The 25,277-nt window shown below is 33.2% G+C and overlaps 1 protein-coding gene and 1 pseudogene across 1 annotated transcript; both read right to left on the bottom strand.

Moving 5' to 3' along the window:
- Window positions 1–989: 989 nt before the first annotated feature.
- Window positions 990–2,392, bottom strand: LOC143631209 (shikimate O-hydroxycinnamoyltransferase-like). The gene is made up of 2 exons (XM_077100039.1): window positions 1,985–2,392; window positions 990–1,910 (listed from the first exon to the last, which is right to left on the bottom strand). Exons 1-2 carry the CDS (start codon window positions 2,390–2,392, stop codon window positions 1,017–1,019), a joined length of 1,302 nt encoding a protein of 433 aa, XP_076956154.1. The 3' UTR covers window positions 990–1,016.
- Window positions 2,393–11,854: 9,462 nt separating this feature from the next.
- Window positions 11,855–12,911, bottom strand: LOC143631184 (shikimate O-hydroxycinnamoyltransferase pseudogene; annotated as a pseudogene).
- Between the last annotated feature and the right edge of the window lie 12,366 nt (window positions 12,912–25,277).

Raw genomic sequence — 25,277 nt, 5'->3', positions numbered from 1 at the left:
AATCAATAAATTATAAAGTAGATTTGGAAAATAATAAAAAAAAAAGAAAGTTATTGGACCATATGCTTGTTACTGTAGCTATAGGTTTTCTTTTATATGTATTATAATACTTTGGATAATAATAAAACCCTAGCCATCTTTTCTCTGCATGTGTTTATGATTATCACCGCTAAGGCGCTAACCAAACCAAATTCAAAATGTGTTCCGTTTTGGGTTACAACCCCCCCCCCCTCTCAGGTCCCTCTCTGAGAATTTATATTGCCTAAAACAATTAAATTTTTAAATGGTCTTACTTGATTATGATTTAGGTTGTGTAAAAAAACTTTTTGTATAAAAATAAGCTTAAAAATGTTTCAAGTGAGACTAGAACCTACAATCTTTTGGTTGATAATCATACCCTTTTGCCACTAGACTAATCTACTTATATTTTAAAATTAGGGTAAAACATTAAATATATAAATATTTTTTTTTCATAAAATATATATTTAAAAAAAAATTGTGCCCCAAAAAATTAAGTGCTCTGACCAGTCATCTGCATTGCCCTATGCCCCAACCTGCTCGCTCTCTCTCCTCCTCTCTCTGTCTTTACCAAAGTACTTATGATCTCGCATTGTTTATTTGTACATTAATAAGCCACTATATATATATATGTGTTATTATGTTACTTGATCATTAATTAGGTTGATTTATGTGTACAATTAATAAGTTCCCCATTTTGCAATAAAGGAGATGGGAATACATAAGAAGTTCATCTTTGTGCAGGCTTCTCTGTTTTCAAGTGTGCTTTTTCGTTTAATATGTTCTAGACGACGATTACTTTGATAACTCAAGTCACATCTTCTCACGTATAAAAGCCATAAAACAAGTTACATGTTACGTGCATTTCATTTAAATTTATTAATGTAACACCCTAACATGACTTGACATGCTTGCCATTGTATGTTGCAAACACACAGACAAGCATACATACATACATTAAACATAATTATAGTTGCATATGAAAATAGACAATAATTTCAGATTGCATACAATAAGTTACGGAAAAGCTTCATTTGTTCAGCTTCTAGTCCAATGATGATTGACAAGCTTCCATCGTTTGTTACGCTTGGCAACACATAACACCTACCCGCTGTTGGGATCCCTGTACGGCCCATGAAGACGGGTCGCCCCCATCCAAAGTCCACATCGTGAATCGGGAACTTAACCCAACTAACCATTGCAAAATATGTGTAGTTAAAATTACCATCTAACTTTTGACCACGGTGTTGTTCCAGATAATCAACCGCTGATTTTAGATAGTCGCTATTCATCCTCGCTGAAGATTCGCGGATTTTACTTGCAACATACGACAAAGGTTTGGATTTAATGTCGCCTACCGTCGTTACAGTAGTGCCTTTGAAGACAACATTCCCGAAAAAACCCGGTGGAAGTGGTGGTTGGAAGCGGGCGCGCCCATCAACTGCGTAGATGAGCTTGGTTTCCAGATTGTTTGGCAGCCCACGGGCTTTAGACACACACTTCCAAATATGGGCTGAGAGAATTTCAAAAGTGCTATATTTGATGGTGTTGCCATCTTCCTTCGCTTTTGCTTTGAGCATATCGAGTTGGTTTCGTGTTAACTTAAACAGTGAAAAGGTGGTTTTGGTTTTGGTTTTGGTTTTGGTTTTGGTTTCATTTAAGGGGACTTGGAGTGGCGTTGGATCCGATTGGTACTCAATGTGCTCAAAAGCCGGCTGTGGTGGGTCCTGTGCACGGAGAAGGGTCCGGTCTAGGAAGGGTGGGAGAGTGATCTCTAGGCCACGAGCCAGATCAGACCATGTTTTCATTAAATGGAACGTGGACTGCCCATCCAGGACACGATGGTGCACCCCGACTCCTAGTGAAACTCCACCACATTTGAAGTAAGTTACCTGCATAAAGATAATTAGTATTAGTATTAAGTTTTGAAGAAAATAATTTTGACATTTGTAATACTAATTAATACCTGCGTGACCAGAAGAGGAAATGATTCAATTCCTAGTGAGTAATCAACCACTGGAATGAGTTTCCCGTACTCCAATGAGGGTGCAAAGTCACCGAACTGATCAAGAACGCCATCAGACTCGGCTTCTAAAAACAACGCCCCTTGGCCTTGACAGTTGACAAGAAGCCGGCCATCTTCGCCTTGTTTAAGCCGGCCTGCCATCGGGTAAAACAGAGCTAACACCCAGCTCAAACTGTCCTTCATCACTTTTGTATCAAAGAAGTTGGGAGCATCGTTGGGCCGATAAAAGTACACCAGATGTGTGTGAAAGTTCGTTGCATGGAGATCGAGGCTAGACAACCATTGCTTTGTCATCGGCGTCTTCTTCTTGGGCTTCACCATCATCGTTTCTCTTACCACCACCTTCATCTCGATCTTCACAAAAAAAAAAAAAAGTAAAAACGGTTAGAAGATGTTCGTATTTCAATTACCATTGTCTACTAACTTTAAAAACCTGTTAAAGTTGGTTGTCTTCAATTATTATCATTATTATTATATATATATACTAATTATAAAGTTAGGTGACACTTCGATGTTGATTATTATTATTATTATTATAGAGTAAAATGTCAAAACTTTTCTTAAGTTTTGCTTAGTTTTACAATTTTCATTCAAATAGTTTATTTTTTTGTAATTGAACCATTCAGGTTTCGTAGTTGCTGTCAATTTCGTCCAAATCGATAACTCAGTTAGTTTCTTAACGTTAAGTCAAGAATATTTTGGCATTTTTACCTATTAGTGTATTCTATTGTTTATTTAGTATTTAAACTAAAAAATACTAATATATACCTTTTATAATTTAGAAAAATTGAGTAGGTGGGTGCTGTAGATAGGTACTGTGCGATACTTTTTTTTTTTTAAAGTTGGTTGTCTTCAATTATTATCATTATTATTATATATATATATACTAATTATAAAGTTAGGTGACACTTCGATGTTGATTATTATTATTATTATTATAGAGTAAAATGTCAAAACTGTTCTTAAGTTTTGCTTAGTTTTACAATTTTTATTCAAATAGTTTATTTTTTTGTAATTGAACCATTCAGGTTTCGTAGTTGCTGTCAATTTCGTCCAAATCGATAACTCTGTTAGTTTCTTAACATTAAGTCAAGAATATTTTGGCATTTTTACCTATTAGTGTATTCTATTGTTTATTTAGTATTTAAACTAAAAAATACTAATATATACCTTTTATAATTTAGAAAAATTAAATAAACTAATTTAGTAATATAAACAAAGATCATCATCAAGACATCATATCTCAATCATCCACTATTCCACCGTAAGCATCACCATCTGGTCAACAACAACCAGCACGACGCCGTCGCCGCCACCACATAATCATCGTCGCCACATGCACCACAACACAACCAGCGCCAACTAGGGCTGGCAATTTATACACGAATATACGATGCGTACCTACACGACTTTAATGTAACATTCGTCAATTTTTGAACCCGAAAACCCGACCCATTAAAATTTTTTGTTTCTTCGAATCCTCTTTATTAATAAACGGCAAATTTTTATTCTATATATTTATGTTGTTACGCGTCTCTCAAAATTAAATTATTCATAAAAAAACAAAATATTTAAAGTATTATAGTTTACTCCTTTTAATGAAGCAACTAAACGTGAGGGACCGATATTGCCATAACCAATGTTGTAAAACTCGCTAGACGGTCCCTAGGCGGCCGACCCCCTTGTAGGGAGTACTCAGAGTACTCGGGGAGTACTCGGCTTGTACTCGGGCAAGATAAATATAACGTAAAATAATTATTGGATATTATATATATGTTAAGGCAAGCATGATTCACATAAAAATAAGCATAATTCATATGAAAAATATATATTACAAAAAATTCATGTTTTGTTGTTATTTTTTATTTTTTACTAAAATAAAAATAAAAATTGGTGGCTGAGTTGACCTTGGAAGCCGAGTAATCCCGAGTACTCCGACTTTTGACCGAGTTGGACCTTGGCGAGTAATGGTGGCCGAGTTGGGAAAGGGCGCCAAGGTTGATGTCCAAGGACCTTAGAATCGCCGATTCCAAGGTCTTGGAATCCGACTTTTACAACACTGGCCAAAACATGTGATCGTTATTCCGAATTTACAAGATTGTTTACTTTGTTTATTATAGTTTTTATAATGGGTTTTAAGAATAAAAAGGCTAAATTTGCGGTTAATACTTTTCATCACAAGTAAAATGGAGGACCATGGTGTAAAATAAAGAAAGTTTTGAATTGAATTAAAGTCTGCATCTTCGTTTCCAATTTTTCCGGCCGCATTCACGTGTTGCCCGGCGAATATTATGCATCAAATTAAGAAACAAATTGACCCATTGATGACACCATTTGACACGGGATCTCATATCAAACGCTCGCCACCAGACTTAATTTCGTGTTATTGATTCCAATTAATTAAACATAAATCACGGTTCTTTTCGAAAACAAAAAACGCGTTATTATTCAATAAATACCGACAATTTACAATCGTTCTGGCACCACACCTTCATCGCAACTTTATTCCTCTTGGATTTCGTCATTCTCTTTTATCGAATTCAAGTCGTATTTGAACTCCGACGAATTGCCGGTAACACATCGACACCACTTTAAGGTAACTTTTATATTAAATCGGTTCGTCTCTTCATTCTGATTAAAAGCCACCCCGAACGCAAATTGTCAATATCAAGATGAAATTTTGAAAGTTTAGTTTGGGGTTTTTGAAAGTTTAATCTGTGTATATTTTCATATTTAGATGAAGCTTGTTTCTTTAGGCGACAACAGTAGCCAACACAAAGTGAACATCAAAATTGTCACACCCCGACCATGACGGAAACGTCGGGGCGCAACCGATTGTTCATCGCACACGACACTATTAAGTGACAATATTTAATCAAGTCATTTAAATTTATAAAAACACAAAGAGTCACATAACTTGTTCATACAATAACCGAATTCAAATCATGGTAAATAATATAATGTTCGTTTTGCTAATATCATAATAGCCTCGATAACGTTTTTTCTTCAAGTCCTCGAGTCAACCTAAAATCAAACATGTAACATTGCATAAATATATTTTGTCAACACAAAAGTTGGTGAGCAATTTCATAGTTTTTGAACAATAGATATATAATATGAAATTCCACAACTTGTATACAAAACAATAAATAATAACAACAATTTAGATAAATGAAATCGTTAATAAGAATACATTAACGACACCTTTCTATAAGGGGATGCCAAATATACTCGGATTTTGTATGAAATCGTTAATAAGAATACATTAACGACACCTTTCTATAAGGGGATGCCAGATATACTCGGATTTATGAATCAACCATCCAAAAGCGGTAAACACATTAGCACTCAAGCATATAAGCATAAAATCACCAAATCGAGCATTTATTTAAGTAAAGTATACAATAAAGTTTGTGGTTTAAGACTCAAGTATAAATCATTTGGATTTGAATAAGTTTGCAATGTCACCCCCAAAATATAAAAGAGTGAAAACGGGGGATGAAAGTACTCACATTCAAGTAATAAACTTGAAAGATTTAATGATTTGGAGATTAACCGGAACTATGAGTTTAACGAACGAAGCCTAAAGGAGAAGAAGTCTTGTATTATAAAAGTTGTCTTGGAAGTCTTTAAACGAAAATAAATGATAAGAAATGTAAACAATTTAAAGTTTAAGGTTTAAAATGTAAATATTTAAGAAATTATAATAATAGTCCTTTAAAAATGTAAGTTTGCTCGAAACCGGGTTAAAGTATCTAGCCCTTAATTTTACTCAACCTATGTTAAGTAATAAGGTGGGTAAAAATGCAAGAAAGCAAGTCCCTTTATAATATCGATACTAAAACGGGTTTTAACGAGTGTTCGGGTGGTCGGTTCGGGTCAAGGTGACTTGACCAAACCCAAAGTCAACTTTCCAAAATAATAAATGTATGAGATAACTCAATAAATCTTAAAGATACTTAACCAAGTATGTAGTTCTATTGTTTTAGAATTAACAACGTCCGTTAAGCGAGTGTTCGGTTTAATCGGTCCAAACTTTGTTATAAGATCAAGTTGGATTCAACATTCCGAGTACTTTGTGAAAATAATTAAAATCAGTTTATAAAGTATTTTTAAAGAAGTATATAAGCTTTAATGGTTAAAAACACGCTTGTGTGTCTTAAGCGAGTAAACTTGGTTTAGTTCGGTTTGGTTCGGTTTTTATCTTGGAATAAGGCCAAGAATGGTTACCACATGTCCAAACATCATAGAACTTGTAAAATAATTTATAAATAATAATACCAAAGTCTTACATACAAAAAGTCAACAACAAAGTCTTTAAACGAAAGTTCGGTTTCCGGTTCGGATCTTGTTTCGGGATAAGACCGAGGTTAGATTCTACAAACCCATAACCATGGAACTAATTAAAATGGTTTTTAGAAACTCAAATCTTACATAAAACATGTTTATACAACTATTTAAACAAACTAGTAAACAAGAGTTCGGCTTCCGGTTTGGAGCTATTTACGGAATAACTGAGGCTAGTCTCTACAAACCCATAACCATGGAACTCAAAATGTAAAATAGAACTAAGATAAGCAGAAGTTAAACAAGTATAACAAGTTTGATGGTTAGATGCGGAAAATATATATAATCAAGGACTACTACGAGTCCTCCATGTAGCTTTGTCTTATGGGCCGGACACTTAACCGACCGAGACCGGAGAAATGCCCACCGAAGGTACAAAGGGTGTTATTATATATATGTTGTATAACAATCTTCAAGTATAAATAAGTGTTAACAAGTTGATTATAATGTAAGACTATGGTCAGTTTGACTTTGGAAAGTCAAACTGCCAAAAAAATATGAAGAACACCTTTGAATGCTTGAGAATTGGAAGAGAAAGAGATGAATGAGCAAGGATTAATGAAGGGGATTAGGGTGTATATATAGGGTGGGTTGAAAGGGTCAAGCATGGGGTGTGATATCAAGGTTTGCATGCAAGAGGGGTCAAGACAAGTCACAAAACAAAAAAAACAAAAAACAAAAGCGAGACAAAAATGAGAAGGATGAGAAAGACTTATAGCCACAAAAAAAAACCTTTCAAAAAAAAAAAAAAAAATCATAACTCAAAATTTAATAAAAAAACAAAATAAAGTAAAAACAAAAATGTTTCCACCGTTTTTCTTGTTCTAAAAAAACACAATATTGAGGGAAAAAGACAATTGTGTCTTTTTATTTATCATTGTGTTTTGTGTTTATTTTCGTAATTGATTGTGTGTTTTTTTCTTGATATTGTGTTATATTAGTAAACATTGTGTTATATTTTGTTCGGTATTGTGTTATATTTTGTGATTTATTGTGTCTTTTTTTAGTTGTAATTGTGTCTTTTGTTTATGTTGTCATTGTGTCTTTTGTCTCTATAATGTGTCTTTTCGGGTTTTTTTTGGAACGAGAATGATAAGGGACACAATTTTGTTTTTTTTAATTTTTTATTTATATTTTGAGTTAAGTTTTTTATAATTATTTTTTTGGAATTTTTTAGAGGGTTTTTTGTGTGACTACAAATCTTTCTCACCCTTCTCATTTTTGTCTTCCTTTGTATTTTAACTTTTTCCACACACACACACACACGCACACACACACATATATATGTGTGTGTGTGTGTGTAATTTTTTGGGAATTGAGAACTATGAGTATGGCTGGCAATTGGGTACTTGTTAAAAACACGATAAGACCTGTTAATAAAAAAAGTGCGGTATGTGATTTTTTTATTTTCTTAAACAATTGAAATTAGTAGGCTAGACCCTATCATTTTCCTTTATTGGTACGTGAAACTTAAAACTGTCTTATAGTCATGCCATATAAAGTAGTTAAACAAGTCGTATTTATGTTTGATACTTTTGTTAAGCGCTTTGCTTCAAACCTGTTAAACCTACTAAGACACTAATTGTCATCCCTAACTATGAGAACCATTCTGGACTATAAAAAACTCAAATAAAAAAATCATAAAACAAAAAAAAAACACAAAAATAAAAAAAAAGGAAAAAAACCAAAATTCATATCTATCATCCAGGTTTCTAAAAAAAAAATTCTCGGTTTAACTAAATTGTACATATATGTATAATATGTATATATATGTACATATATGTTTTTCTTTATACACATATGTATAATTTAAGGTAAATGATAATGTATATATGTGTAAATTATGTAACTAAAGATTAAATGAAATTATATATGTGTATGGGTATAATACGAATTAAATTTTTTTTTATGAAACGAGAATGAAATATAAGAATTTTGGTTTTTTTACTTTTTTAAAACTTTTGTTTTTTTTTTGTTTTATAATTTTTTAAATATTTTTAGAGGTTTTTTAGTGGTCCAATAAGGTTTTTAAAGTTATCAATTTGTTAAAGGTTTTCTTAGGATTCCTTACCATATATATATATATATATATATATATATATATATATATATATAGGATAAGGATAGAATGAAAACCCAATTGAGTTGTGAAAACCCGTAAAAACCCTATGTAATATCAGTTTTTTTTGTTTTTTTACACATGTAATATATGATGTTATATTTAATACAAAATATCGCAAAATAAAAAAAAATTATTTTGCTATTTTTTAACATTTTTTTACTAACTTTTATATATGTTTTCAGGAGATAAAAAAACTATATTTGTATTTACATTTTTTATTAATTTTAATTGTGGACCACAAGATTCAAACTTTAATTAAAAACATGTGGTTGAGAATGAGTTTCTAGAGTTTTCACAACTTAAGTGAGTTTTTATTTTAGGTTAAAATGAAAACCATTTGAGTTGTGAAAACCCACGAAAACCCTATGTAACATCTTTTTTTTTACATCTAATATATGTTGTAACATTTAATACAAAGCATCGAAACATCACAAAAAAATGTTTTGCTATTTTTTAACATTTTTTTACTAATTTTTATATATGTTTTCAGGAGAGAGAAAAAATTATATTTATATTTACATTTTTTATTCACTTTAATTGTGGACCACAAGATTTAAACATTAATTAAAAACATGTGGTTAAGAATGTGTTTCTAGAGTTTTCACAACTCAAATGGGTTTTCATTTTATACTTAGCCTATATATATATATATATATATATATATATATGATTACGTTCATATCAGAAGTGTTTCTTGTTGCGAGAAGTGCAAGAAGAGATTCTAACCAATCACATAATTTTTTTTATTTTTTGAATATTTATATGCAAGGGTATATGAGTGAAATATAAAGTATTTTATTTTGTAACTCATGCTTATTAATGGTTTAATAATTAATGATAAGTTACTAGCAAAGGGTAAGTTACAAACTATTATTATTTTTTATTTCATATAAAATTTGAACCATTGGAATCTATTTGATCTAAAATCATTTTATTTTAAAAATTGCTAATTATTGTTATTATTATTATTATTATAATGTATATTTAGCTACGTATGGTATAAGCACACTTTTAAATGTTGTGTACTTATAATTAGTGTAGTATAGACATATCTAATGTAGTGTAGAGAAAACTAATTTTGTGTAGGTAAAACTAACATAGTGTTGACAAAACTAATGTTGGGTAGACATATCTAATTTAGTGTAGACAAAACTAATGTTGTGTAGGTACACTTTCAAATGGTTGTGTAGTCATAACTAGCGCAGTGTAGACATATCTAATGTAACGTAGGTAAAAAATAAATGTAGTGTATGAACACTTTTGAATGTTATATAGTTATAACTAATGTAGTATCTAATATAGTGTAGGAAAAACTAATTTTGTGTAAGAATCAGTTTGTTTATATAATAAAGTGTTGGCAAAACAAATAAAAATAGGCTTACTTCAATACATTGTATGTACTATATAAACAATCGTAATATACAATGTAATGTTGTAAAATTTATGTGTTTTATGAACACATTCTAAAAACAAATAAACAACTTACACAACCATAAAAAAGATCATAATTTTAATGGAAAAAATAAAATAGTATTAACCTTCTAATGAGCATTAAAATTTAAATGTGCACAAAAAGGTAACCACTTAAAGCATTAAAATATGGTTTAATAAAACATACACCACAAAAGACATATCTAACCTTTTTATTAAATTATATATCATAAATATGTGTTTTTAATTACGAATTTGTCATTTATAATATAGACCATTGATTAAACACAATCAATGGTTCAAATTCATTTCTTGCACTTCTCGTTATAATATCACTTCTCTCATGATCCTTCCCATACACACACACACACACACACACATATACATTATAATACATATAGACACCCTTTCACCTGCCAAACCCTCTCACCATAAGACGCCGTTGTATTTATGATGGTTTCACACCAGCGATTTCAATACCTGGGTTTCCGACGACATCAATTAACTCCGACGACTTCATTCATTGCTATTAACAACCTTCAACCGTTACAACACCACCTTAATTGAACGAATAGAAATTGACGAATCTGTCTCGCTACCCCTGAAATCGTGTTCAAATTCAGCCCATAACCCTAGCCTCCTCAAATTATATAGGTAGGGTTTTCATAACTGCTGGATGTTTATCTTTAATCGATTTCTTCTATTGTCTGCTTTTGTATGTGATTTAAGTTTTTAATTAGGGCTTTTATTTTCATTGACATTCTATTATATTCTGAATCTCTTTTGTAGATATCCTCTCCTTCCTTACAAATCATATGATCCTAGGTTGCTAAAATCACAATTGAAGTTTCCTGAAAAAATGGCAGTTGGGGTGGTCAGCAAATGCCTCTTCATTTCATACAGTAACCATTACCAAATAACATGTTACTTTATAATAATGACTGTTTATTTGGTATATTTTTCAAGCATACAAATGCAAATTAGACTGATGATTTCATGTGATAACTGATTGGGATGGAATTTTTCTGGTTCAAATTGGGATTGGTGGAGAAGAAATGCTTTAGGGCTTTCATATTTCATTACGTTTTCGTTGATACAAAAAGAGTAATTGCTTAGATTTGTTTTCATGTTTGTGTAGGGTTTGGTATATAGTGTCACTAAAAACCTTCTTTTTCTTGCGGATACAGAGAACCATGCTCTAAGGTAGAATAATATTTTAATTGTACACATACGTTTGTTACCTGGGACAATATTTTTTTATAAATATTATTTTTATACACACAATATTTAATATAACAATATCGGTATGAATATTTTATTTGAAATAAATCGAATATCAAGATTTGGTTTTCAACTTAAAATTATAGTGCATAATATATTAAAACATAATAAAAAAGTCATAAATAAAAATTATTATATGAAACAATTGAATTTACGTATTACATATAATAATTTTTTATTTTTATTATATTTATCACCCTTGTGGAACACGGACTCTAACATAGTATTATATTAATTTAAGTTTAATAAATTAATTGAGTTTATCTATTATTTAGTGTTCTAATTATTATACTCTAATTATGTTTTCTTATTGTTTGTTTATCTTTTCCTATTTTTATATCTTTAGTTTTCCTATAAATTGTAATTAGTGTTTGAGAAAAAAAATAAGAAAAATAATCAGAAAATTATCTCAACTTTTTTTTTTTTTTTTTTGTCGTCTTCTTGGAACATAACCTACTCTATGAGTCCATTGACCATCTCGAATTGGTTTATGGAAAATTCCTTATTTTAATAAAGGAGATGGAAATAAGTAAGAAGTTTATCGTTGGGAGGCTTCTCAGTTTTCAAGTGTGCATTTTTGTTTAATATGTTCTAGATTACGATTACTTTGATAACTCAGTCACATGTTCTCACGTATAAAAGTCATAAGAGTTATGCATCTAATTTAAAACAAAAGAGAAATTAAAAAAAAAAACATCCCAAATTATTTATGTAACATGGCTTGACATGCTTGTCGATCATTGTATGCTGCAAAGTGCAAACACACAGACAAGTATGCACACAAAAAACAGCATACATACATACGCAAACACACATAAAGGCATACACACAAACAACAGCATGCATGCATACATACATGCATGCATGCATTAAATATAATTATAGTCGCATATGAAAATAGACATTAAATTCGCATTATATACAATAAGTTACCGAAAAGCTTCATTTGTTCAACTTCTAGTCCAATGATGATTGACAAGCTTCCATAGTTTGTTACGCTTGGCAAAACATAACACTTACCTGCTGTTGGGATCCCTGTACGGCCCATGAAGACGGGTCGCCCCCATCCAAAGTCCGCATCGTGAATTGGGAGCTTAACCCAACTAATACTTCCAAAATTAGTGTACTTAAAATTACCATCAAACCTTTGACCGTAGTGTAGTTCCAATAATCAACTGCTGATTTTAGATAGTTGCTATTCATCCTCGCTGAAGATTCATGGATTTTACTTGCAGCGTACCACAAAGGTTTACAGCAGTGCCTTTGAAGACAGCATTCCCGAAAAAACCCGGGTGGAAGTGGTGGTTGAAAGCGGGCGCGCCCATCAACTGCGTAGATGAGCTTGGTTTCCAGATCATTTGGCAGGCCATGGGCTTTAGACACACACTTCCAAATATAGTTGATCGTGTTGCCATCTTCCTTTGCTTTTGCTTTGAGCATATCGAGTTGGTTTCGTGTTAACTTAAACCGTGAGAAGGTGGTTTTGGTTTCATCTAAGGGGACATGGAGTGGCGTTGGATCCTGTTGGTATTCGATGTGCTCAAAAACAGGTCGTGGTTGGTCTTGTGCACGGAGGAGGGTTGGGTCTAGGAAGGGTGGGAGAGTGACGCCTAGGCCACGAGCCATATCGGACCATGTGTTTATTAAGTTCAACGCAGACATCCCATCCACTAGTGGCGGATGCATAGTAATAGGAGGGGTAGCCTCCGCTACCCCTCAACTTCTCGTCGGTAGTGTAAAAAAAATTTTAGGTCAGTTTTCGTGTTTCGTTACCCCTGGAAAAAAATAACATTACCCCTATGCGTTTTAAGCCCAACCAATTTAAAAATTTAACCCAACTAAAGCCCAAACAAAGATGTAAAGCCAAAACCAATAAAACCCATTAACCTTTAAAATAATATATGTCACACTTAAAACAAAAATGTCGGTCCTCAATGAATCAAAAACTGCCACCACCGAGACTAGACACCAAGAGACACCACTGCTCTGCTGCGGGCTGCCCTCTATAGGTTTGCCCTTCTCCTCACCTGACCAGGTGACGTCCATCGCTCCACGCTGCAGCCGAGAAGAGGCGGTTTACCGGTTCGAACCCTCTTTCACGGTTCGACCTATAGTTTCTCAATTTAGGTCTTTTTCAACTTTTAACTAAAATTATGATTGTTTATATAAATTGTCAATATAGAACAATCGTAGGTTTTTTTAAATTATTCCCGAAAGTTATTGAGGTACTTGCTTTTATTAAAGTAGACGGGGAGAGTGTGCAACGACGAACTAATGCGAAAAGTATTCTTAAGTATTTTAAGAGTATTTATTTTGTGTTTTATATACACTCGTTAGACGATATATTAGGCCTCACAAATGCTCCATCAAAATATCTTAAAAAAGTTAAGAATTGTTAGAAGCGTCTAAGTTGATAAGTGAGACGAACCGAGCATTGAATAATCTATGACAAAACGGGTTTGACAAGATGTTGGCTAGAGTGACATTTTTTTGTGAAAAAAAAAGATTAAGATGTTAGATATGACGGAAAGTTATGGTAATCAACAAAACCGAGTTTTTAATACCGTTTGGATATGCAAATTCAAGAACTTGGAAATAGATTTAGTGAGGTCTCAACTAGTTTGATAGAAATTATGTCCGGTTTAAATCCTTGTGATTCGCTTTCTAAATTTGACATATCGAAGATACTAGTTTGATGAGTATTTGAACTGGTAAAAGAAGAGGATGTGATGACTCGATTTCAAGTTTTCAAAAACCGAAGAGGAGAAATATGTAGCCCATATGTTCAAATTTATTTATCATCGTGTTTCTATTTTTGTTTAGTTTACATTGTATGAAATACGGTTAACTTTTTTTTGAGCGTTACCCCTGACATTTGGTTCTAGATCCGCCATTGCCATCCACGACATGATGGTGCGTCCCAACTCCTAGCGAAACTCCACCACATTTGAAGTAAGTTACCTGCTTAAAGATGATTAAGTTTTAAATAAGATACACTGTTGGCATTTGTAATATATATATAGATATATATGTTTAATACCTGCAAGATTAGAAGAGGAACTGATTCAATTCCTAGTGAGTAATCAACCACTGGAATGAGTTTGTCGTACTCCAATGAGGGTGTAAAGTCACCGAAATGATCAAGAACGCCATCAGACTCTGCTTCTAAAAACAACGCCCCTTGGTCTTGACAGTTGACCAGAATTCGGCCATCTTCACCTTGTTTAAGCCGCCCTGCCATCAGGTAAAACAGAACTAACACCCTGCTCAAACTGTCCATCACTTTTGTATCAAAGAAGTTGGGAGCATTGTTGAACCGATAAAAGTAGACTGTTAGTGTGTGATGGTTCGTTGCAGTGAGATCAAGGCTAGACAACCATAGCTATGTCGTCTGCGTCTTCTTCTTAGGCTTCACCATCGTCGATTCTCCTACCACCACCTTCATCTCGATCTTAACTTAAGAAAAAAAAAAGAAAAGAAAAACAGTTAGAAGATGTTCATATTTTAAAAACCATTATCTACTAACTTTAAAAACCTGTTATGTTTCTACTTGGTGATCTTCTTAAACTCACTTCACACTTTATTTATGATGGTTTGATAATAAACAACGTACAGAGAATTATTGAAGCGGAAGCAATAGATTCAAATCACTAAATTGATTGGATTGAACTGCATACTTGATAAAGATTACAAGGAGAGCTTAAATAGAAAAACTCAAACGGCTAATTGCTAGAGAACCGGACAACCCTAACAACTTAAAGATTAGCCAGTTTATTTTGAAATTTAAATAACATAAATAAAAACTTGTAACACATCCTTGTATGCATGCAGCTAACGTGGACTTGGATCATATTTTATCACCCTCCCTTGATTCAAGCTCCATAACTCCTAACCAGTGACGAAAATAAACAAACTTCTCTCGAGCTAAAGCTTTTGTCAGCATATCAGCCATTTGTTCATTTGTTCTGCAGAATTCCAACTTCACTTGTCCCTGATTAACCATTTCATGAATAAAGTGATGCTTGAGCTCTATATGCTTGGATCTGCTATGCATCATAGGGTTCTTACTCAGATTGATAGTGGACTTATTATCACAATACATCACAGTTGCCCCTTGTTGTTTAAAACCCAGATCTTCCATAATTCTTCTCAACCACAAGGCTTGACAGGTGGCGGCAGTAGCAGCTATATAATCTGCCTCAGTGCTTGAAAGAGCAACAGTTGACTGTTTCTTTGAGCTCCAAGTTACTGCAGCACTTCCTAGAGTAAATACACAAGCAGATATACTTTTCCTATCATCAGCACAACTTGCCCAATCACTATCTGTGAAACCAGTTAGGCAAATCTCACTTCCTGCAGCATACCATAAACCAAAACCAGTAGTACCTGCTACATATTTAAGAATTCTTCTAGCAGCACTATAGTGTATTTTAGAGGGACATTGCATAAATCTTGAGATCAAGCTCACTGCGTATGCTAAATCTGGACGTGTATGAGTTAAATAGATCAAACCTCCAACCAGACTTCTAAAAGTTACTTCATTACATTTGTCAGCCTGATCTTCAATTTGCAGTTTTTCGCTTGTATTCATTGGGGTGAGCTCATGTTTGCACGATGTCTGCCCAAACTTTGACAATAAACTCTTTGCATACTTTTCTTGACATAGGAACAACCCATCTCTAGTTTGTTTAACTTCAAGGCCTAGAAAGTACTTCAACAAACCCAAATCAGTCATCTCAAACATATGTTTCATACCATCTTGAAACTCAGCAATAAGATCAGGGGAAGAGCTGGTGCATATTATATCATCTACATACAAGCAAACATACATAGCTCCCTGAATTTCATCTTTCTTTACATATAGTGTAGGTTCATTTTCACTTCTTAAGTACCCATTGCTAATAAAGTACCCATCAATCTTAGAGTACCAGGCTCTTGGTGCCTGCTTCAGGCCATACAAGGCCTTCTTTAGTTTATAAACATAGTCTTCTTTCCTTGTGTCACAAAACCAAGGGGCTGTTCAACATAAATTTCTTCAACAAGATCACCATTGAGGAAAGCAGACTTCACATCAAGTTGATGAACATTCCATCCTCTTTGAGCTGCAACACTTAGAATCACCCTGATAGTTTCAAATCTAGCCACAGGAGCAAATGTTTCTTGATAATCGATACCTTCTTGTTGAGTGTACCCCTTTGCTACTAGCCAAGCCTTATACCTCAGTACTTTTCCATCAACCCCAACTTTAGTTTTGAACAACCATTTTAAGCCAACCACCTTCCTGTCACATGGCTTCTCAACCAACTCCCATGTTTTGTTCTTCTCTATGGCATCCATTTCTTCAATCATGGCATCTTGCCATTCTTGTTTCTGACATGCATCATCATAATTTGCAGGATCAGTAACATTAAGAGCAAATTGGCAAGCATAGAAATCCTCCTCCACATCAATCTTATTAGCTTCATCATAAACAGTTTCTAGGCCTTTTAATCTGTGTTGTCTATGTGTAGGGGTGTAAGGAATGGTTGGGTGAGATGAGGTAGTAGATTGAGATGAGTTGATAGTGTGTGTGGTTTGAGAGTTGGCTGATTGAGGTAAGTTGACAGTAGAATTGGTTTGTGAGATAGAAGATTGGGTAGGTGTTTGTGTTTGATTAGGGTTTTGAGAGTTAGGAGTTTGAATAGGACTTTGTTCATATGTTGGCTCATTGGTCATAGATGGTTCAGAGGTAATAGGAAATGGATCTGTATAATAGGTTTGGGAAGTATTGGTTGAGGTACTACACCATGTCCACTTCTCTTTTTCAAAGAAGGTGACATCCCTTCTTGTAATGAACTTTTTAGTGGCAGGATTATATAGTCTATACCCCTTACTTTGAGTAGAGTACCCAATAAAGATACACTTCTCAGACTTGTCATCCAGCTTCCTCCTAAACTGAGATGGAATCAGCCCATATGCCACACACCCAAACACCCTCAGATGGTTCACATTTGGCTTCCTATGACTCCAAGCTTCTAAACTGCCTTGGTGGTTGCCCGATTGATAAGATAGACCGAGGTTGCAACAGCCTCAGCCCAAAATTGATTAGGAAAACCCATCTGCTTCATCATGCTCCTTGTCATTCCCATTATGGTCCTGTTCTTTCTTTCCACAACACCATTGTGTTCCGGTGTATATGGAACAGTCAATTCCCTTTTAATACCAAAAGATTCACAAAAAGCATTAAACTCGTTAGAGGTGTATTCTCCATCTCTATCAGATCTTAAGACTTTGATGGTATGTTCACATTCTTTCTCTACCATCAGTTTAAAGCTTTTGAATTTTGAAAAAACTTCTGACTTCTTAGTTATAAAATAGACCCAGCACATTCTTGTAAAATCATCAATGAAAAGCAAATAAAACTAACTTCCACCAAGGCTAGTGGCTTGCATAGCACCACAAACATCTGTATGCACCAATTCCAGAGGTTTAGTGGCTCTCCAGGACTTGAACGGGAAAGATTCTTTAGCTTGTTTCCCTACAACACAGCCTTCACATTTGTCTGCTTGCTTTATAGTAGGGAGCCCGATAACCATTCTCTTGTTATGCAACAACTTTAAGCTTTGTAAATGGTAGTGACCATACCTTTTATGCCAAAGTATAGATACATCATCAATAGAAGTCTTGACCTCAGGGGCACTTTCTTTTACTGATTCAGCAGCATTCAATAAGAACATGTTATTATTTTGTACCGGTACTTCCATAAGAATAAGACCAGATGCTTTGCTTTTAATAGCACACTTCCCATCATCAAAGAGAAGGGAATATCCCTTCCTCATAAGCTGGCCTACACTTAACAGATTGTACCCCATCTGAGGTGCAAAATAAACATCTTCCAACAATCTTGAACTTCCATTAATTTTAACTGTACCCTTACCTTCCACTGAAAGAGCCTTCTTATCTCCAAGCCTCACCATCATCTTGAAATTGTCATCTAAGGATATGAAACTTTCCTTAGAACCGGTCATGTGATTGGATGCTCCTGAGTCAAGGAACCATAGATAAGAAGTGTTGGCCTTATCACCATTTCCTGCCATGAGGAGCAATTGATCATCAACACAAGCCATGAATAGGTGTTGATCACTTTCTTCATGATTATCTTCAGAATCAGCAGCCACATTAGCACTTGAGGAATCATTGAGATACCAACAATCCTTTGTCATATGACCAAGTTTGCTGCAATTGGTGCACTGTGGAGTCTTGCCTTTATCTTGATTTCTTCCTCTACCTCTACCTCTAAAGGACAACCGTCCCCTTCCTCGGAAGAAGGTATTGTTCTTGAAAGGCCTATTACCATCTTGCATCGCCTGCAAAGCTTGTTCATCACCACTGCTTTGTTTTTCAGGAGTTGTTCTACTATTCATTCTCTCTTCTTGTGATTGTAAACATCCCATCAATTTGACAGGAGTAAGTTGGGACAGATCATGACCAACCTCAATAGAAGGAACTACATAATCAAATTTGGAGGTTAAACTACGGAGTACCTTTTCCACAATTGTCTGATCAGTGATGTTCTCACCATAGGCCCTCTTTTGACTAACAAGAGCCATGACTCTCCCAAAGTAATTACCAACAACCTTACTTTCCTTCATAGTAAGGTTTTCAAAGTCTCTCCTCAGACCTTGTAATTTAACAGCCTTAACCTGAGAATCACCTTGAAACTCCATCTTTAGAATCTCCCACGTTTCTTTGGCCGTGGAAGCAGCAGCAATACGTGAGAATAGCTGATCATGAACGGCTTGTTGAATAATAGCCATGGCATGTGCATCTCTTTTTTGAGAATTCTTCAATTTTCCAGAATCTTTTTCTTTGTCATCAAAACCATCAGTAACTAGATCCCACAAATCCCTTGATCTGAGTATAGTCTTCATTCTCACACTCCAGTATTCATAACCTTCTCCTTTAAACACTGGGATAGGGGATGGAGCTGTAGGAAGGGTACTAGCATGACCGGCCATGAGTTGTGAGTGGATGATCGATTAGGGTTTTGTGGATTAAGAGATCGGATCAGGGAATTTTGTGGATTGGGGGATCAAATCAGATTGGCTCTGATACCAATCTGATGGTTTGATAATAAACAGCGTACAGAGAATTATTGAAGCGAAAGCAATAGATTCAAATCACTAAATTGATTGGATTGAACTGCATACTTGATAAAGATTACAAGGAGAGCTTAAATAGAAAAACTCAAACGACTAATTGCTAGAGAACCGGACAACCCTAACAACTTAAAGATTAGCCAGTTTATTTTGAAATTTAAATAACATAAATAAAACATAAATAAAAACTTGTAACACATCCTTGTATGCATGCAGCTAACGTGGACTTGGATCATATTTTATCAATTTATAAGAGAGGCCAAATCCGTTGAGTAGGTGGGTGCTGTAGATAGGTACGTGCGATACTTCTTTTTTTTTTAAAAGTTGGTTGTCTTCAATTATTAGCATTATTATATATAACTAGCTTGACACAAAAAAATAATTTTTTAAGCATATTAATAAATATGATTTATGGAATTTTAAAAATCAAATTAAAATATGATCAAGTAACTTAAATGAACAGCTTTGGACACGCGCACATCTTTTCAGGGTTGCATTTGCTATTGTGTAAGCACTAGGTTCACCAAACAGAAATCCATGTCTCCACTTTACAAACCTTCCTTTGATATCTTCGTCTAGAATCTGTCTTATGAAAAAAGGGCGATTGATGTAGGTGGCTATGATGGTTGATGCATGAGAGGGGAGGTTGAAGATGGTGGATGGTAATTGTAAGTTAGCCAGTGATGCAGAGGATAGACAGGCAACAGAGAATATGTAGATTAGAGAAATTAAATTAGTGTTTGATGATGAAAGTGTTCACAAATAACTAACCGTTTAAGGGCTATCCGGGTTTGATGAGACTCATGACCCGTGAAAATTATTGTTTGATGATTAAGGGGTTATTTCACAAATAAATAAGATGTTTTAACACATTTATGGGCTATCCGGGTTTGGTGAGACTCCCTGACGCGCGAAAACAATTGTTTGATTATGAAAAAGTTTCACAAATAAATGAGATGTTATAACATATTTAAGGACTATCCGAGTTTTGTGAGACTCATACCCACGAATTCGAATCTACCACATGAAAAACCTCAAATTACAAATAAATCAATCTGTTAGCTTGAAAGAGGGTGGGGAGCAACTAGAGAGTGACAAATAAAATTTTTGGTAGGTATTAATATAGATTGATTTATGCCGGAACTTCAAAATATAAAACCTTTTACTGTTAATTTATAGAATACATTGTTTCCACTTTTAATTTGTTTGATGAATTATTCTATTATCGATCTCATCACAGGGCCGGCTCAACGAATGTGAAGGCCTAAATCGAAACAAGATTTTGGGGCCTTTTCATGACAATTGTTAAGAAAAAAAATTTGCTTATTAAAATTTTTGAACTCATAACCTATACATTAATAACAACTAAGCCTATCACAACAGCAAACGTTACATTGTGTTTACTTTACCATTATAATATGTATCTATATATAATGTTTTTTTTAGATTTGGAGGCCTTAATTAAGTGTAGGCCTAAAGCCCTAACTTGATTTCGTTGCCCCACGAGCCATTCCTGTCTGATCATATGAGGTGATCGTGTTGTTGATGTGTTTGCAAGATAGAATATGACGAAAACACTTACTCCATGGAACTCTTCATTATGCATGCCAATTTGGTTTTATTTATGTGACCATTAACACATTGTTTTTGCAAATACAATATTTTGTAGCAATAAAGATTAAAAAACAAGGACGGTTTCTTATTGTAAAACCAAAGTTGAGTCAGAGTTGATAACCACTGAAAAGGAAGATGGAACTGCTGATTTCGATGTCAACAGGGAATTCATACGTAACAAGTATAACGTACTGCTCTAGATGTTTTTTATTTGCCTTTGAATATCACTTTAATGTTTGGTGGTCTGTTGGTATTTAAAAACTAATTTTTTTTAATTTAACTTAAACTTAAAATCCAACATGCATTTATAAACTAAAATTTAAAATAAAGCTCAGCTTATTATTATTATTATTATTTTAAAATGTCTAAAAAACGTATTTATAGAAGTACATAGGCTAAATATGTCAAAAATCATAGTTTTATAAAATTTGCTCAAGGTGTCACGCAGCGAGCCCTCCTTTCCTCTCCGCGTGATGTGGCCAGACACCTGATCACCAAAAGTTCATTTTTGGCTCATTTATTCATTTTCAATGCTAAATCATGCTTATTTTGACCCAAATCCCGAAACTTAAGTCCCAAGATAAGTCATATAATGTTATAACAAGTCAAAGTTCATTCCTTTGTTAACCAAAACGAATTTTGTAAGTTATGGATTTGATTTCATCATTTAATTGATTATTTTGTTTCCTAAACGAGTTCGTTTACCAAATAAACGAATTCTAACCCTTAGTATAAAACTAACTTATCATAAAACCTTTAAACACTTCTATAAACTCAACCTCCATTTCTAATTTTAGTGCTCATGGTGTTTTTCTTCAAAAATCTTCGTTATACGGTTTGACTTTCAAGGCTCAAGAACCTTTGACTCGTATTTTCTCATTGTTTCTTTATCTTTCGGGTAAGTTGTCTTATGATAAAATGCTTATTTTTACCTAACTAACAAAAGTCCTCGATCAATTTTACTGATTTATGGATTTTGGTCGAACAATTTCTTTCCGACCCGTTCAGGGCTATAGAAGTCAATTTTGGTACCTTTTCAATTACTATATCTTCTGGTCAAAACTAGTTTTCGGGTAAAAAGACTTTTTTTGTTCATCATGAGATTTGAATGTAATGGTCAGAACCCAACTCCAGATTTGAACTTCGGATTTTGAATAGTACCAGTGATATAGTGTTATATATATATATATATAAAATTCTCGTGTATAGTTTGTATAATATGTAAATAGTTTTTGTTCGTTTTTTATTAGAATTTGTATACTAATAACATATTTGAGTAATGTAGGTTCTAGAGGTTGATCTGTCAGACCCCAACATGTCACACCCCAACCTAAGGCGGAAATGCCGGGGCGTGATCCGATTGCTCACAGCTCGAAGATACTATCACAAATATAAATGACAATATCTAATTAATTATTTTGTTCAAATAACACACACAATAATCAAATACAACAAAACCGTTCAAATAAATAAATACAATCATTTAAATTCAAGTTTATCTTCAATATAACCCTAGGGTCTTTGTAAGCATCCATACTTCAACTTCAAACAACCTGCATATGCGTAGAAAATGGAGTTTTGTCAACAAATATGTTGAGTGAGATAATCACAATTTTGACACAACAAATAGTTATATAATAAATAAATAATAAATGATAAGTGTTAAATGCGCAAACCAATCTATGTGGTAATAATCAATCCAATAACTCACCTTAGTTTTATTTGCTTTTCATTGATGATTTTACAAGAATGTGCTGGGTCTATTTTATAACTAAGAAATATATATTTTATTTTACAAGTTTGTGGTTTATTGACAGTAAACAATCAATTAAATATATATTTTCCTAAACAAATAGAACTTAAAGTTCAAATGTTAATATAATAGAATCAACAAGAAATATTGTTTACATTAAAACCGTTTGACATTATAGTTTAATTGTTATCTAATAATAACTAGCAGTTTACCTGTCCGGTGGACGGGAATATCAGCACGGGAATGTGATGACTACACTAATTCGGTAAGATGAACGATTAGAAGGCGGGTCTAGATTATGAGATATTGAGGTCGTAGAGAACAGTAAGTATATGTATAGTTGCATTGTATCCTTGGATTTTGTTTCTTGCTTCACTATGTAATCTGTGAATGAAGCAAGCGCGTCAAGAGTACCAACGTAGTTACGGCCGGCAATTTATCAAGGCTCATGTTGGTGAATTTCGAAAAAGAATTCCCCCGTTGTGTATGGTTGTATTTTGACATGTTAATTGGTATCTTATGCCCATCCGATGGCCGGGTACCTTGATGCCATAATGACATCAGTACTTTTTCTTTATATTCTAAGCAAAACAATATTTGTTTAAACCACCTTCGACATTTTGGTCAACTTTGAAAAAAGAAAAAAGTCAAACATAACAAAAAATCAACTATTCTTAAAACTTCAATTTTTACGAGACTTAATATTAAATAGAGTAAGAAACCAATATCAATGTCAATGCCAAGAAATTAATTACTTTTGACAACCAAAACATTATATTGGAAAAAATCATATAGCTTTTAAATGTTTGTTCCACAATTGAACTTTTTAGGATTTTTGCTATTTCGAACTTGGTATTCTAATATCTTTTGACAAATTGACTATCTGGATTGTCTTGGATTTAATTTACAAGTTTTTCTTTGCAATTTATATTTTATGTGGAGCCGGTCATTTACATTTACTTTTGAAACAACAAATTTGAACGTTTCTAACAATAAGTTTCATGTTTTGTACAACACCCCCGATATTATTTGGTGCTAACTCCATCGAATCCAAATCAACCGAAGCCTTAAACATAAATTTATTATGACCATCATCTAAACATGAGACATTTTTACTAATTAAAAGATTTTAATATGACCATTTTTCTATAAATAGTTTCAAAGCATTTGTTACCTATTACAAGCAAATAAATTTCTGATTTACTATGTATCGAAAAAAATTACTAGAGTTTAATTTTTGCATAACTAACCAAATGAGTACGATGATGATTTACTATGGGTGGGATTTACTGAGTACGATGATAACAAACCAAATGAAATTTATTGTACTGTAATATATTATATTATATATGTATTTTGTATGTTGATAAATTTTCTTAATTTCAGATTTTTTGTACGCAACCCCATATATCACAACTCGAAAGAAATAAAATAAAATATGTCTAAGTTACTAAATAATTTAAAGTTAACAGTCAGATCATTACAAAACTCACAGTTTTTACATATGATATACTCTTAATACTTTTAATACGATTTTTATAAGAATGTCTATAAACGATTACATTTAAGCTTATATAAAATGGTTCTCATGTGCTTCACACCATATGTTAAACTAGGATATCAAACACTCTATTTAAATTTTAAAGTAAATTGTTAAATGGTTCAACAAGTCAGATTAACTCCGAATATGACATGTGAGAGCTCAACCTTAAACTAAAATCCATTAGCCCTCAAACAAACTTGCAAATTTCTGGTTAAACTTATATCGTATCATGAATACACACTACTAGTTAGGTTCATCAGATTTGACGCGTAAATTGTACATACATCGCTATAGCTTGAGTATTTACCAAGAGATATAGTAATATGCAAATTTTTTAAAATAAAATAAGTTTTTATCTAAAATTTTGTTGTACATGTATTAACATCTCGGATTTTTCGTATTTGTATTTTTTTTATGTTTAACTCGACTCGGGAATGTAATTCGGATCTTTCGGATTATTGAAATCTTGAATTTACTAGTATTTAACCATGTTTAACTTAATTTATATTCTCTTAACTTTCAAACTTGTCAAACAACTCTTAGATATATTCTCTTAACTTTCAAACTTGTCAAACAACTCTTAGAAACCCTTAAAATCGTTTAAAATGTCTAAAAAACGTATTTATAGAAGTACATAGGCTAAATATGTCAAAAATCATAGTTTTATAAAATTTGCTCAAGGTGTCACGCAGCGAGCCCTCCTTTCCTCTCCGCGTGATGTGGCCAGACACCTGATCACCAAAAGTTCATTTTTGGCTCATTTATTCATTTTCAATGCTAAATCATGCTTATTTTGACCCAAATCCCGAAACTTAAGTCCCAAGATAAGTCATATAATGTTATAACAAGTCAAAGTTCATTCCTTTGTTAACCAAAACGAATTTTGTAAGTTATGGATTTGATTTCATCATTTAATTGATTATTTTGTTTCCTAAACGAGTTCGTTTACCAAATAAACGAATTCTAACCCTTAGTATAAAACTAACTTATCATAAAACCTTTAA

The sequence above is a fragment of the Bidens hawaiensis genome, unplaced genomic scaffold (assembly GCF_021521415.1).
Source record: "Bidens hawaiensis isolate Kalapana, Puna unplaced genomic scaffold, B.hawaiensis_p1.1 tig00005959_1, whole genome shotgun sequence".
NCBI lineage: Eukaryota > Viridiplantae > Streptophyta > Magnoliopsida > Asterales > Asteraceae > Bidens > Bidens hawaiensis.
The sequence above is the reverse complement of the archived record's forward strand: the minus strand, read 5'-3'. Positions and strand labels throughout refer to the sequence as shown.

Coding starts and splice junctions, on each gene's coding strand:
- LOC143631209 (XM_077100039.1), bottom strand. CDS start 2,392: ATGAAGGTGGTGGTAAGAGAAACGATGATGGTGAAGCCCAAGAAGAAG. Junction 1,911..1,984: donor TTCCTCTTCTGGTCACGCAG/GTATTAATTAGT, acceptor ATCTTTATGCAG/GTAACTTACTTCAAATGTGG.